This window comes from Ochotona curzoniae, unplaced genomic scaffold, assembly GCF_017591425.1.
Source record: "Ochotona curzoniae isolate NIBS_2020 unplaced genomic scaffold, NIBS_Ocur_1.0 contig_523, whole genome shotgun sequence".
Classification (NCBI taxonomy): Eukaryota; Metazoa; Chordata; class Mammalia; order Lagomorpha; family Ochotonidae; genus Ochotona; species Ochotona curzoniae.
In genome coordinates this window covers 1007096-1019839 of record NW_024466459.1, presented here as the reverse complement: position 1 = coordinate 1019839, position 12744 = coordinate 1007096, and the positions used below count along the sequence as shown (strand labels likewise).

The window sequence follows — 12744 nt, the reverse complement described above, 5'->3', positions numbered from 1 at the left end:
GATCATGGATTAAGACTCTCAGATGTTACTTTAAACATTTTGATTTAATTGATAAACAACCAAATTCTTGGGCAGTTCGATATGAAAAAGATATCCTGGCAAAATCAACTGTATGCAATGGTGAGAGGAGGGGAGGAAGGAGAGATTGGGGGCTTGGTGAGGCTTATGCAGGTACCTTGGCCACACAGGGTCACAGTGCCAGGTGGGGACCCCAATGACCACTGTGGCTGGGTGGTGAGAGGGCTTCATGTGTGGCTTCCATGGAGGAGGGGCAGAGGTGTCCTGGCCACTTCTGTTGGTAAGGCTGGCTGTGGAGGTAAAGTAGCCCTGTTTCTCACAAGCTCAGCGCCTGGGGGTGCTGAGCTCTGGGACAAGCATGTGTGGTGGGGTACGCATTCATCCACTCACTCATGTCAGTGTTTTGCAGGCCCTTGATGTGCTCAGCATGGCTGTTACACAGGGGCACACTCAGGCTGTGTGTCCAGTCCTCACAGCTAACAGGTGTAACAGAGACAGGGAAAGACACAACCACAGGGGCTGGCTCTGACTTGGAAAAGCAATGGAGGACAGCCCAAGGCCTCGGACCCCTGTACATATGTGAGAGACCCAAAAGAAGCTCCTGGCTCCCAACTTTGGACAGGTTCAATTCCGGCCATTGTGGCCATTTGGGGAGTGAACCAGTAGATGGAAGATATTTTTGTGTCTCTTGCTCTCTCTCTCTGTAACTCTGCCTTACAAATAAACATTCTAAAGAAAGATTATAGCACAGAAAAATCAGAGCAGTGAAAGCACTATCAAATAAAAGTAATCTAGAGCCTAGAGTTGGAGCAGGAAGTATGTGGGCTCAGCCAGAACGCAGAGGGACAGCTGTGGCTTTGAGGCTCAGATCCCTAATCTAGAGAGAGAGAACTGTTCTCCCATTCTTTTGGCTGTTCTCCCACCAGCTCGGCCACAGCCCTGGTGTATCTTCTGTGAGGTCAACGACTGTCATGCCATGGCCCCTCAGATCTCCTTTGTTCTCTGGCAGATCCTGACTCCCAGGATCCCCAGACTTGGTGAGTCTCCACATCTTGGGGTGTGGCATGCCCATGGCAGGCTGATCCAGGTTGGAGAGAAAGGGCTGGGAGGGATGGAAGCAGTGGCCTCCCCCTCTCTTCCCAGGCTTAAGCCTGGAGCTCTAATTCCCTGAATATCCTCCTGTAGCTCTTTCCCTCCCCCACAGAGCCTGGAAAAGTGCTGTTTGCCCTGTGTTCACTCCCCAAGGTAACGGGCCAGGCAGCAGGTGTGTGTGTTGAACAAGGCCATCTCCAGAGCAGAGTGGCTGGAGATGAGCTTTGTTTAAATATTAAAGAAGTCAATCATTAATCAGGCCTGGCTTCGTGCCCAGCTGCCCACTGTCTCCATCCAAGAGGGCCTGAGCTGAGGCCAAGAGAACCACAGGACAGTTGGTGAGGCCACATGCATCTCAGGTGGGCAGCAAAGAGCTTTTGGGGGCTGGACTGTGCAGCCCCACCCTGGGAAGGTCGGAGAACCGTGCCAGCCGGTTACACAGGGCACAGTGTTCAGGAATTGGCCCAGCGATTTGTGAAAGAATGTCTGGTGTTACTCAAGGATGTTGCATAAGGGTACTGAAGTGCAGTCCTTTTCTAACCACAGTGGAGACTCCCTGGGTACTACACCTCCAGCCATGCCTGGTAGCCTAGCTCCTGAACCAAAGAAGACTGTGTAAACAACCAGCTCTGGGTGTGACCTGGCGATGAGGGCTGGTCTGGGGCGGGGGGCAGACACAATCATGAGGTCACTAAAATCCACCTTCGGATGAAGGGATTTGGTCTGAAGCTCAGGGCACACGTGGACTCCCACTGCTGGTTTCTTGTGCACACATGACCTCACACACCTGAGTCTGCAAACACAACTGCCACTGTGCCTGTGCCCAGATCTGCCACAGCTACCCTCAGGTATGGTCAAGCATGGTGCCGCCTGTAGGCTGTGCCTACTCTCCCCCAACCTTCCCCAGCTCAGCTGCCCCCATCCTTACCGGTCTCATTGGAAGCTAGTCCTCACTCCACCATCTAACTGCCACCCACAGAGGTGTCTGGTGGTGCTGCGTGAAGATCCAAACGGCGAGGCCGATGGAGAACAGCATGAGTGTGAGGCATATGGCCAGCAGGACCCACTGTCTTCGGGCAGCCTGGCGGGGCTCCACGGCCTTACCCAGGAAGTAAGTATTGGTCAGCGAGCTGAGGATAGTGGAGTTCTGGACCAGTGACTGCTTCTCCAGGGAGTACAGCCTGCAGGCCAGCCCCAGGGTCACGAAGGTCATGATGAAACTCAAGGACAGCAGGCTCCATTGCCAAAATTCAACCTTGTTGGCCTCCAGCTCCAGGCCCAGAAAGGGCGCTCTGTTGATTTTTCTCTCTGTTGGAAGATGGAAGAGTCTCCTCTGAAGAGGGAGTCCTGGGGTTCCCTATGGCTCAGGGAGGGTCTGACTGCGACTGGTTTTCCCTGCTCAGTCTCTGGCGCCTGTCTTCCCAGCCACAGGAGAGCACACTGCCCCAGAGGACGGTGGGAAAGAGGAAGAGGAGGAAGGGCAAGAGGAGATAGGCATAGAGTGGGCTACCATCCCCAGGATGTGTCAGGAGACAAGGAGTCAACCTTCTACCCAGCCTGGTGGTCCAGTTTTGCTTGGGGCATGGGCTGTGCCAGGAATGGCATAGGCAGGGCCCCACAGAACCAGCAGTGTGGTGCTGGCCAAGCCAGACCATAGATGGACTTGTTAAGGTTTCAGGCTGGATCAGGGTAGGGGCTGGCCTAGGGAAAGGCAGAGTGGGGTCTGGGGCTGCCCCAAAGCCAAGGCCGGGGTTAGGGTCAGATCATCCATCCAACCTGCGTAGGAACAGCTGAAGTCTGGCCAGCCCAGGACTTCCCCGTGCCGCACATTCTCCGTCACCAGCCAGTTCAGCAGGGGCTTGAAGTAGGTCATGAGGGCTTTGGTGGACAAGTTGGACTCCCCTGTCAGTTTCTTGAGGACCTCTGGCCAGGGCCTGCTTGAGCCCAGCTTCAACGTATCCCTGGGGAAGTGGAGACGGTGGTGAGACCGTGTGGGGGACATTTTCTGGAACCTTCAGTACTCCCCACCCTGGCCCCAGGGAATTGCCAGCTAGGCAGAATCTTCACATAGGGCTTGCCAGTTTGAAACACGACCCACCTGGGCTTAACTCTCAATTTGGTCCCTTATGAGTTTGTGGGACTTTGGATGGCTAATTCCCAAGAGCTTCAATTTCTAACTCCTTAAAATGGGGATATTCAGGGCCCGGTGTGGTAGTCTAGCAGCTAGAGTCCTCACCTTGAATGTGCCAGGATCCCATATGGGAGCCAGTTCTAATCCTGGCAGCCCCGCTTCCCATCCAGCTCCCTGCTTGTGGCCTGGGAAAGCAGCAGAGGACGGCCCAAAGCCTTGGGATCCTGCACCCACATGGGAGACCCAGAAGAAGCTCCAGGCTCCTGACTTTGGATCAGTGCAGCACTGGCCATTGTGGCCACTTGGTGAGTGAACCAGCGGATGGAAGGGCTTTCTGTCTCTCCTCTTTGCTGTATATCTGACTTTCCAATAAAAAGACGACAAATCTTTTTTTAAAAATGGGATGTTCACAGTGCCAGCTTCCTAGGCTTGCTGTAAAAATCAGGTAGGCACAATGCCAGCAGTGCTCAGACAAGAATACATGTTAGCCGCTGACTTGCAGCCTTGGTGGGATCCATAGCCATCCTGTTGTGGTCACAGTCACTCTCCTGGGCTCCCTCAGGCACCCAGTCCTGACTTGCAGCCTTGGTGGGATCCATAGCCATCCTGTTGTGGTCACAGTCACTCTCCTGGGCTCCCTCAGGCACCCAGTCCTGTTTCCCACAGGGCGTTCAGTGTCAGGAGACAGAGGAAGCCCTTTTGCCCTTGCTGCTCTCATGGGGAGTGTGGAATCCCAGAGCTCAGGATGCAGGATAGGCAGTGCTGCATCCACGGCACATCCAGGACCAAACGGAAACTGACTGAGTCTTGGTAACTTGCACTCACAGAGGGGACAGGGTGCACGTACGCTACGGTTCCAGACTTCTCAGCCCAAGCCCCTTTGGTGGTGGTGGGGAGCCCAGCTGTGGCTAGGAATGAGGTCGGGTCTGGAGGCGTGGGGCTCATTACCTGGGGTTTAAACTTACAGAACCCAGTTTGAGGCTCAGCAGTGCACCTCACAGCCTGCATTACAGCAAGCATACAGCCTAACCTTGTTGAGTCTGTTTTCTCATCCATGGAAAGGACTTCATGAATGTCTGCCTTTCACTGTGCCAGCACCTAACCCCCAAATTAACAAAGTGGGGCTCCATAGCTCGCGAAGACTCGCACACATGGCTTCATCAACACCCAGCAAAGAATGAAGCAGGAAAACTCAAGATTTGCTGACTGCAGGCGATAGGGCTGTAACAGACACCTGCTCCGTAGGAAGAGCTCTGTGGGGGAAGGCTCTTGTCTTTAGGCTGCACAGGACAAGATCCTGAACCCAAGCCTAGCCCACAGCCCCCATGGGCAGCACAGGAAGCCTACAGCAACAGCTCCCAAGTGACGGCAGCATGTCTCATGGCCAAAGCCCTACAAGTAGGTTGGATGAGGGCGGAGTTAAAAGTGAGTTGATGCAAACAGATGCCTGCTATTTCTCGCACACTTGTTTTTGGTGCCAGAGATGCTGCACAACAGCCTGCCCCAGTCTGTGTGCTCTCTGCAGCCCAATGCTACAACTCCAGCTCCTCTCTTTGTGTGTTTATCCCATGGTCTATTGCCCCCTGCTGGACAAAGGGTATCTGGCCTGCTAGGAACAAGAAAAGATGCTGAATGCCCAAACTGCTTGCAGTCATTGAGCAGAGGCGCCCCTTGGTTTAACACAGTCAAATGTGCTCCAAGCGGGGCAGCTGGCCGGAAGAGGCTGTGATGTGGAAGAAGGAAGAACAGTGGATCATGGAGACCAGAGTCATGCAAGGGATAGGCCTCCTCAGGAGCAGAGCCCTGGGATCCGTCCTGTGACCCCATCTGGGCTGCTGCTTACAGACTAACTGCATGGTGGACCCCAAATGTGTACATAAACATGTTGAGCCTACCAAAGTATGTGTCATCGCTAATCCACGACAGGACAAACCTCAACATGACCCTGACCCAGTAGGGGAATGAACCCATTGCATTTCAAAGGGGAAGAGACCAAGTTGATAGGTGGATTTGGCAGCTTTGCAGTTGCATGTCTTATCCTGGAACCAGTAGTCTTGGGTCTAATTGCATCATAGCTTGTGTATTCTAATGGAAGTGACAGGATGAAAGATTCTGCGATCAAAGCATAACTTTTGTTTTTTGCTAGATGAATGACAATCATGCCACCTGTCTTACCTTCAGTGTCATCAGCTGTACAGGGCAGATAATAACATTTGTTTTGCCAAGCCATGAGCCACTAACAAGAGACACTGGACGAGCATGTACCACAAAAGTATGGCTTATCATAGGGATTGCTCGCAATTCAGATCCCCTACCCCCTTCCAAAGTTTGCTTCAGGACCCAAACCAGCACAGAAAGGTTGGGGGAAAAGACAGGGATGTTGAACCAGATTACAGACTCATCAGAAGTATGTCAAGGGACAACCTGGATCTGTCAGCGAAAGAAGTGGGGCAGCAGAGCACACCCTGGCATGGGAGAACAGGCAAGCACCCTGCAAGAAAAGAAGAGGGAATACAGGTGGAAGGAAGGCTGAAGGCCGGGTGAGGGCTTTGCCACCAGCAGCTTCACTTCCTGGTACATATGTGTCTGCACGCACGGATGCAAACAGCACTGCCGAGTCCAGAGGAAAATGCACTTTGATTCATGTGGAAGAGACTGTAGTGCGACCCAGGGAAGAGCCTCAGCTGGAACATTAGCTAATGAAACTTCTCGGGTACCCTGTGTGATGAATGAGGGGAGGGGGACTGGGCTTGGCTCCCTGCAGAGAGATGGGAAGGCTGAGGATGAGCCAGGGGGGCAGACACTCACCCCAGGAGTTTCCCAGCTGTCTTGGAGTTATAGATGTCACACTGGTGCAGCGGGCCCACGTGGCCTGAGGCCTTGCAGAGCGCTTCGTGGAATTGGAACTGAAGCACAGTGCCAACAAAGTACCTGGAAGGGGGCAGGATATGGAGCGGAGATCAGGGCTGGGAAGACCAGAGCCACTTGGGGTCAGGGAGCTGTGGCAGATAATGGTGACCTCCACCTTGCCTCAGACCCTGTCATTGGCTTTGAGCTGGTCCCAGAGGCTGGAGCACTGTCCATTCGCCACCTTTAGTATTTACTTGTTTTAAAGTTTACTTGAAAGGCAGAGAGAAGTAGAGACAGATTCTTCCATTCAGTCTCCAAAAGAGCCTGCAACAGCCGGGGATGGACCAGGCCAAAGTCAGGAGCCTGAAACTCAATCCGGTTTCCCACGTGGGTAGGAAAGATACCAGTGCTTGAACCATCATCACCGGCTGTCTCCTTGGATGCGCATTAACAGGATGTCGGAGTCAGAATCAGAGCGGAGACTCCAGCCCACACACTTTGACAGGGGATCCAAGAGTCCCAAAGACATCTTAACTATTGTGTCCAACTCTCCCCCACCTCACCTTGGCTCCCTCACCACCTTGGCCTTCTGAACCAATGTTGCCCCAGCCTTGGCCTCCTGCTCTCCTGCCTTCCACACAGGGCCTGAGGCCAGGGCTCCAAGAGTCCCAGGGTGTGGGCATCAGAAGGAGGTGGACGGGTACAGAGCAATGTTTGGATCTAGGGCTATCCGGGAAATGCCCCCAAAGTCCCAGATCTGGCTGTGCAATGGGGCCCAGCCCTTACTGTATGTAAGGCATGTTGGCAGAGATGTGGAACTTGGCGCCTGGATCAAAGTCGTTCTCTGAACGAGGAACAGGAGGGCACAGGCCCTGGTACTTCAACCTAGGGGTGGAGAGAGACGGGGACTTTATGGATGATGCCTGGCAGGTTCTCCAACCCTCTCCGTTTTGGAGCGCTTACATCAGACCTGGCGTGCTGATGATGGGTGCTTGTTGGTTCAATGAATGAAAACATAAGGCACCAGAATCTGAATAAAAGGCAGATAGAGCTGAACATTGTGCCTCTTCCTGGTCTCTGGCCCTTGCTTACATTCCAATGATGGGAGCAGATAATGGACCAACAAGCAAAGGCATTTCAGCCAGGGAGAGCTGAAGTAGTAACAGGTTGTCCCATTTTACAGGTGCAGACACTAAACTTGAGCTGGCCACACCTCCCGACGACTGGAAGGCTGGCTTTGCCTCCTTGGGCTGGACCTGATGGTTGTTATCTGTGCTGGGTGGTCACGTGCTTTTCTCTGAACTTGGACTTTCTCCCCATTAGACAAGCATGTTGAGTGACCGCAACACCAGATGATGGTGAAGGTTCGGACAGGCCCAAAGGGCCTGGTCAGAGCCCGCAGGACCCACTTGGTAGTCCTAAATCTGGTAGTCCTAAACCAGTGGACTAGAGCAGGACAATCAAATGCCCTGGGGAGATATAGAGATACCCTAGTCACGGGCATTAATTAACCAGTGGAACAGCTGGGAATCTGTGATGAGGTTTGATGTGGGTGTCCCTCACTGAGAGTGACTGTGGGTAGCCACCTGTGGTAGCCTGAGGGTGGTCTGCCCAAGGTAGATGTGTGTGAGCATCTCTGTGTGTGTGCATGTATGTACACATATGTGCATGTGTCAAGCCCCATATCTCCCACAGAAACTCTTGCCCCCTTACGGTCCTTCTCCACGCCTCATTGGTAGGAATTGGGCTGGAGAGGTAAAGACCTGGCAGGTAGATGGACCCTTGTCTGCCAGCCTCTGTGTAGGAGCTTCCCCTGGGGTCTCCCTTGTATGGATATGGAGACTGAAGCCCAGAATAGGCAAGAGATCTATTCAGGGCTATGCCAGTTTCAAGCCAAGGTCATGATTGCCCATGCCGGCTCTGCCTGCTACAATACAACCACTTAGGTCCAGGAATAGATGGCAAAGCGCCAGTTCTACCCTGAGCATCCCCGGGGCCCAGGTGCCCTGCAGCAGGTGACCCAGCCACGCTGTCCACTGCTGAGGTGAGATGAACCCCGCCCTTACCTGAGGTTCCACCATTCTTGGTTGTAGACGGTTTCCCAGATGGTGCCATCAAAGACCCTCCAGCGGTACAGATCTATGAGGTAGCTGAAGGGGATGAAGGCGATCTTGTCCAGGGCAATACTCATCAGGAAATTGACTTCCTCTTCTGGGGGTGGGGAAGGGCAGTCAGGAGGTGGCTCCTGGGCTGCCCTTCCCCTGGCCTTGCACACCCCAGGAGCCGCCTCCTGTTGCCTGTCACCTGAGTCCTGGTGCTGCAGGCTGAGCAGGCCTCTGTTGAACAGGTGCGTATAGAAGGAGGCCGAGAGGGTGACCACTGACCCCACAGCCTCTTCAAAGGCGGGGTTGGCGCCTGCGCGGAACGGTATAGAAAGGTTGCTATATTGCAGGAAGTACTGGATGTGGCCCATCTGGTGGAAGATGGAGAGCAGGTCTTCTATGGTCACCTCGGTGCACTTCTTTATCCTAGGGTTAAAGGGCAGGGGTCAAGGGGTTTGGGAATGCCCTTCACGTGGGGTGGCTTGAGCTGGGAAACAAAAGGGTCTTGTCCACTGTCTTTCCCACTTCAGGCCCCAGGTCCTTGACACACCCACCTGCCCCGACCCCTCCCCTTGCTCCCAGCTCCTGTGTAGTGGCAGCGTGGGCACCTGAAGTCCTTGCCATTGTAGAAGTCCCAGGCCGAGGTGTGGCACTCCACTTCCCGCCCATCACTGGGCCGTTCCAGCATGGACTTTTTCCAGAAGTCTTCAGGGACGGGCAGCAACCCCAGGGAGGTGAAGAATTTCTCAGCCTCCTGAAACATCTTCACCGGCTTCCAGTGCTGCATGGGGCGGGAGAGAGCGTTGGGTGGGGTGCTGTTCTGTCTGCTCGGGGCTGCTGGGGGCAGTGGGTGGGGTGGTCGGGCCAAGCACCCACCTGGCCTCTCATGATCTTTGTAATGTCCTCAGGGGGCTTCTTCGGGAAGGGCAGGACCAGGTCCAAGATGTTGACCCAGGACTGGGCCCACATGTTTCCTGGAAGGACAGGGGGGCAGCTCGGAGGCCAAGAGAGAGACAAGCTCTCCCCTCATCGGGGTGGGGTAGGGGATCTATCTGTCTGCTGGTGCTGCCAGCCCAGCCTTTACCCAGGAGGTGGGCAGGGATGGCACCCCTCACGTTGATGAGCTCAGCCCCATAGAAACGGTGCAGGGAGCGGCGCACGTAGGCGTGCAGGTTCAGGTAGAGCGGCTGCAGCTCCTGGTAGAGCTGCTCCAGGTCGTGCTCCAGGGTGTCCGAGTCATACTTGGTGCGCCACAGGGCTCCCGTATCTCTATAACCTGGGACAAGGAGAGCAGATCCTATCCCCTCCAGGGACCCCACCTCATCCCAGCCCCGCTCCACCAGCACCTCTGGGTGGCCTGGATAGGGCCTCACTGGCTGGTGATCTCTCCCCATGCCCCCTCTCTAGCAGCACCCCATGTGACAGTTGGAGATGTGTGCTTAACTGGGCATTCATATGTGTCTCTCCGAACCTGGTGTGCACCCCAGACCCTGATCAACACTCCTAGCACCTAGGAGGAGATCAGGGGGTTCCCTCTCCAGGTTCTGCCACCGCTCCCAGCCCTCCTGCCAGTGTAGTCCCTTCCTTACCATTGAGCCGTGCAGCCTTGTTGCTCAGGTGCATATAACGAGGGAAGATGGGGCGCAGCTGGCGGCCCACGGCATCCCGCCAGCCCTGCCAGGCCCACAGCAGCTCCTTTTCGTCCCTCGAGTTGGCCATGATTTCTTGGAGGTCTATGCCGGGAAAAGAGCCATGTGTGATCCTCTCTCTACCCTCTGCCCTCACCTACTCTAGGTGCTTCTCCCCTCCCTCTATCTGGATGTTGAGGGGCTAGCCTGGGGCTCTCACCAGGTTCCAGAGTCAGGCAGGGTCCCTCACTCAGGCACACCTGGCCCACACTGTACGTCGTCTTCATGTAGGCCAGCAGCTTGTTGTACTGAGGGGGCAGGTGTCACCCAGATGGGCCCCTGCCCTTGGCCCATGCTCTACCAGCCAGGAGAGCCAGGCCTGGCCCAAGCATTCCTTCCACCCTGTCCTCTCTCCCCGCCTCCTCCTGCCCCACACATCGGGGCTCCCTGACCAGGCTTGATCCCGCCCCACACCTAGGGTAGGGTGGGGGGGGGGGAAATGTGCATGGAGGTCAGGGATCTCCATCCATCACCTCCTGGAGCTGGTCTTCCGGCAGGGCCGCCTTATCTATGTCCTGCAGCTTTCTTAGCATGCGCTTCACGGCCGGGTCCTGAAACTGGGAGACCTTGAACAGGCGGGCTCGCGTGCCGAAGTAGGTCAGGAACTTGGACTTCTCCACTTCCTTGTGCAGCTGCAAAGGCGAAGGGTGGGTGCATGTTTGTCTGGGAAGTGGGAAGAGGGAAAAGGGTCCACACATCATTGTGGCTCCCTATTTTGCAGGTTTGAAGATTTGCTAAGAGGGAGGGGGCAGAAAGTCTGGGGAGCCTAAATGCACAGAAGCCCAGGGTCACATGGGACCTGAGGCTCATGGTCCCCTTCTGACATACACTTGGGACTTTCCTCTTCCCCTCAGCTCTCCACAGGGAGCAGAAGGTACGGTTCCCCAGACCCCTAAGGCCCCCCGGGGCAGAGCCAGGGGAGGACGGATGGGGCAGGAAACAGCACCACACCATCTCCTCCCGGTTTGTCTTGGTGACATTGGTGACATAATTCCAAGCGGCTTCCATGAACTGGTTCAACACAACCTCCGCTGTTTGGTCGTAAAGCTGTAGAAACAGCCTGGCCTCCGTCTCATTGTAGAATTCGCCTGGTGGGGAGAAGAAGGCATTGTGTGGTCCTGGGAGGGACTTGCCCCTGCCTACTCCCCTCATCTGGCCCATACTCCTTTGGGTTCCACCTGCACCTAAGCTTGGATCAGCCATGGTACTGAGCCATGGCAAGAGCTGTCCATAACAGAGGAACGCAAGTATGGAAAGCACAGAGCAAGTCCGTCTTGTACCCATGACCGAGAGAAAAGCAGAACATGGCATGGGGAGGCTATGCGCCAATTAGGAGCCAGTTCCATATTGTGACATCAGGGGCCAAGGGTCAGCCACAACTATTAGAACTGGGAAGCCTCCACCCACCTTCTGGCCCAATAGCTCCCATTTTACAGGTAATGAGAATAAGGTCTAGAACAGTCAAGATAAATGGTTTGCTTCCCACCAACCAGCCAATGGCAGAGCCAAGGGGAGAACCCAAAGCTCTTAATTTTCTTTTTAAAAAAATATTTGAAAGGTGGAGTTACAGAGAGAGAGAGGGAGAGAGGGGGAGAGAGAGAGAGAGAAAGAATATCTCATCTGTTGGTTCACTCCCTAGATGCCCACAATGGTTGGGGTTGGGCCAGGAACCAGTGGTTTCATCTGACTCTTTCATGTGTGTTTAAGAGCCCAGGCAATTGGGCCCTTCTCCACTGACTTTTGCGAGCCATTAGCAGGGAGCTGGATCAGAAGTGGGGCATCCAGGACATGAACCAGCATCCATATGGCATGCCGGTACTATAGACTGTGGCTTTACCTGCTATGCCATGATGCTGGCTCTGTGGAGTAGAACAAGTTGGTCACTCCTCTAGGGGCTTGGCAGTGATCAGTGAGACTCCTCTGAGCAGAAGCTGGGGTCACCTGTGAGCAGATGAGTGGAAGGACGGATAAGCAGACAGGTGAATGGTGAATTTCTGAGTCTCAGGATTTGGGAAGCCCATGTGCCTTCTGACTTTACTGGCAGGACTCTAGCTCTCTGCCAGGAACCTCCCAGATCATGAACACATGTTGTTTGGGGAGACCAGCTGCCCAGTCTTGTCTGTCTCATCTTGGGGTTCCTTCCTTGGGCTCACTTTTTTCCACCCTCATATTCCCTCTACCCTGTAACCCTCTCCCCCTAGGTCTTTTTACTCTCTAATGTGGGCTGACACTATAACCAGAGGAAATGACCAAGTAATCCTCAAAATATGATCTGTCAAAATACAATTAAAACGCCAGGAAAGAAGTCAGTGATATTCCAGCCAGGCTGATGCTTGGAGCTGGCTGAAAGTCCTGCTCTCACTTCCCAGGAAGTCTTGTGAATAATGCAAAAGGCAGAGCTGGGCTGGAAAACAACAACAGGCGCTCTCAGATGCTGGAGATGCAGGGAGCACCTGCAGCAGAGAGCAGGGGCTAGGGGGCCGAAGAGGGTCCATGAAGCTCCATGGGGACAGGTGACCACTTGCACTGTAGCTACGACATTAAGATGGGAACTAGGAGGTGCTTCCTGTGTTAGAGGACCCTACAGGAAGCAGTCACGTGTATGGGCCCCTGCTGAAGGCTTTTCCCACTGACTCATAGGTCACGTTTACCAAGCACAAGGGAAAAACTCAATGCCAGGAGGGACAATGGCAATAAGCAGCACCTCCCAGCCCCCAGGTTTTAGGGTCTTGAAGGCTGTTAGGGGTTGGGTCCTCACAACAAATTCCTTGTCAACATCCCCCATTTAACAGATGACAAAACAGACAACAGAGAAGTTGAGAACTTGCTCACAAGTGTCAGCTAGCAAATAGTGCAACTGGAA

At 54.4% G+C, this 12744-nt stretch overlaps 1 protein-coding gene across 1 annotated transcript; it reads right to left on the bottom strand.

The window, feature by feature from the left end:
- Positions 1-2053: 2053 nt before the first annotated feature.
- LOC121162361 (angiotensin-converting enzyme-like protein Ace3) lies at positions 2054-11165 on the bottom strand. Its single transcript, XM_040989346.1, has 14 exons — positions 11066-11165; positions 10833-10969; positions 10355-10513; positions 10042-10129; positions 9783-9926; positions 9278-9469; positions 9070-9167; positions 8802-8974; positions 8396-8619; positions 8158-8302; positions 6878-6976; positions 6050-6172; positions 2887-3071; positions 2054-2418 (listed from the first exon to the last, which is right to left on the bottom strand). Exons 1-14 carry the CDS (start codon positions 11163-11165, stop codon positions 2054-2056), a joined length of 2232 nt encoding a protein of 743 aa, XP_040845280.1.
- Between the last annotated feature and the right edge of the window lie 1579 nt (positions 11166-12744).

What these genes read in the sequence shown, in the direction of transcription:
- LOC121162361 (XM_040989346.1), bottom strand. Translation starts at nt 11,165, where the DNA reads ATGGGTACAAGACGGACTTGCTCTGTGCTTTCCATACTTGCGTTCCTC. An exon ending in AGACAAACCGGGAGGAGATG is followed by an intron (nt 10,514 to 10,832) that starts GTGTGGTGCTGT and finishes TCGCCTTTGCAG; the next exon opens with CTGCACAAGGAAGTGGAGAA. An exon ending in CGGAAGACCAGCTCCAGGAG is followed by an intron (nt 10,130 to 10,354) that starts GTGATGGATGGA and finishes CTGCCCCCTCAG; the next exon opens with TACAACAAGCTGCTGGCCTA.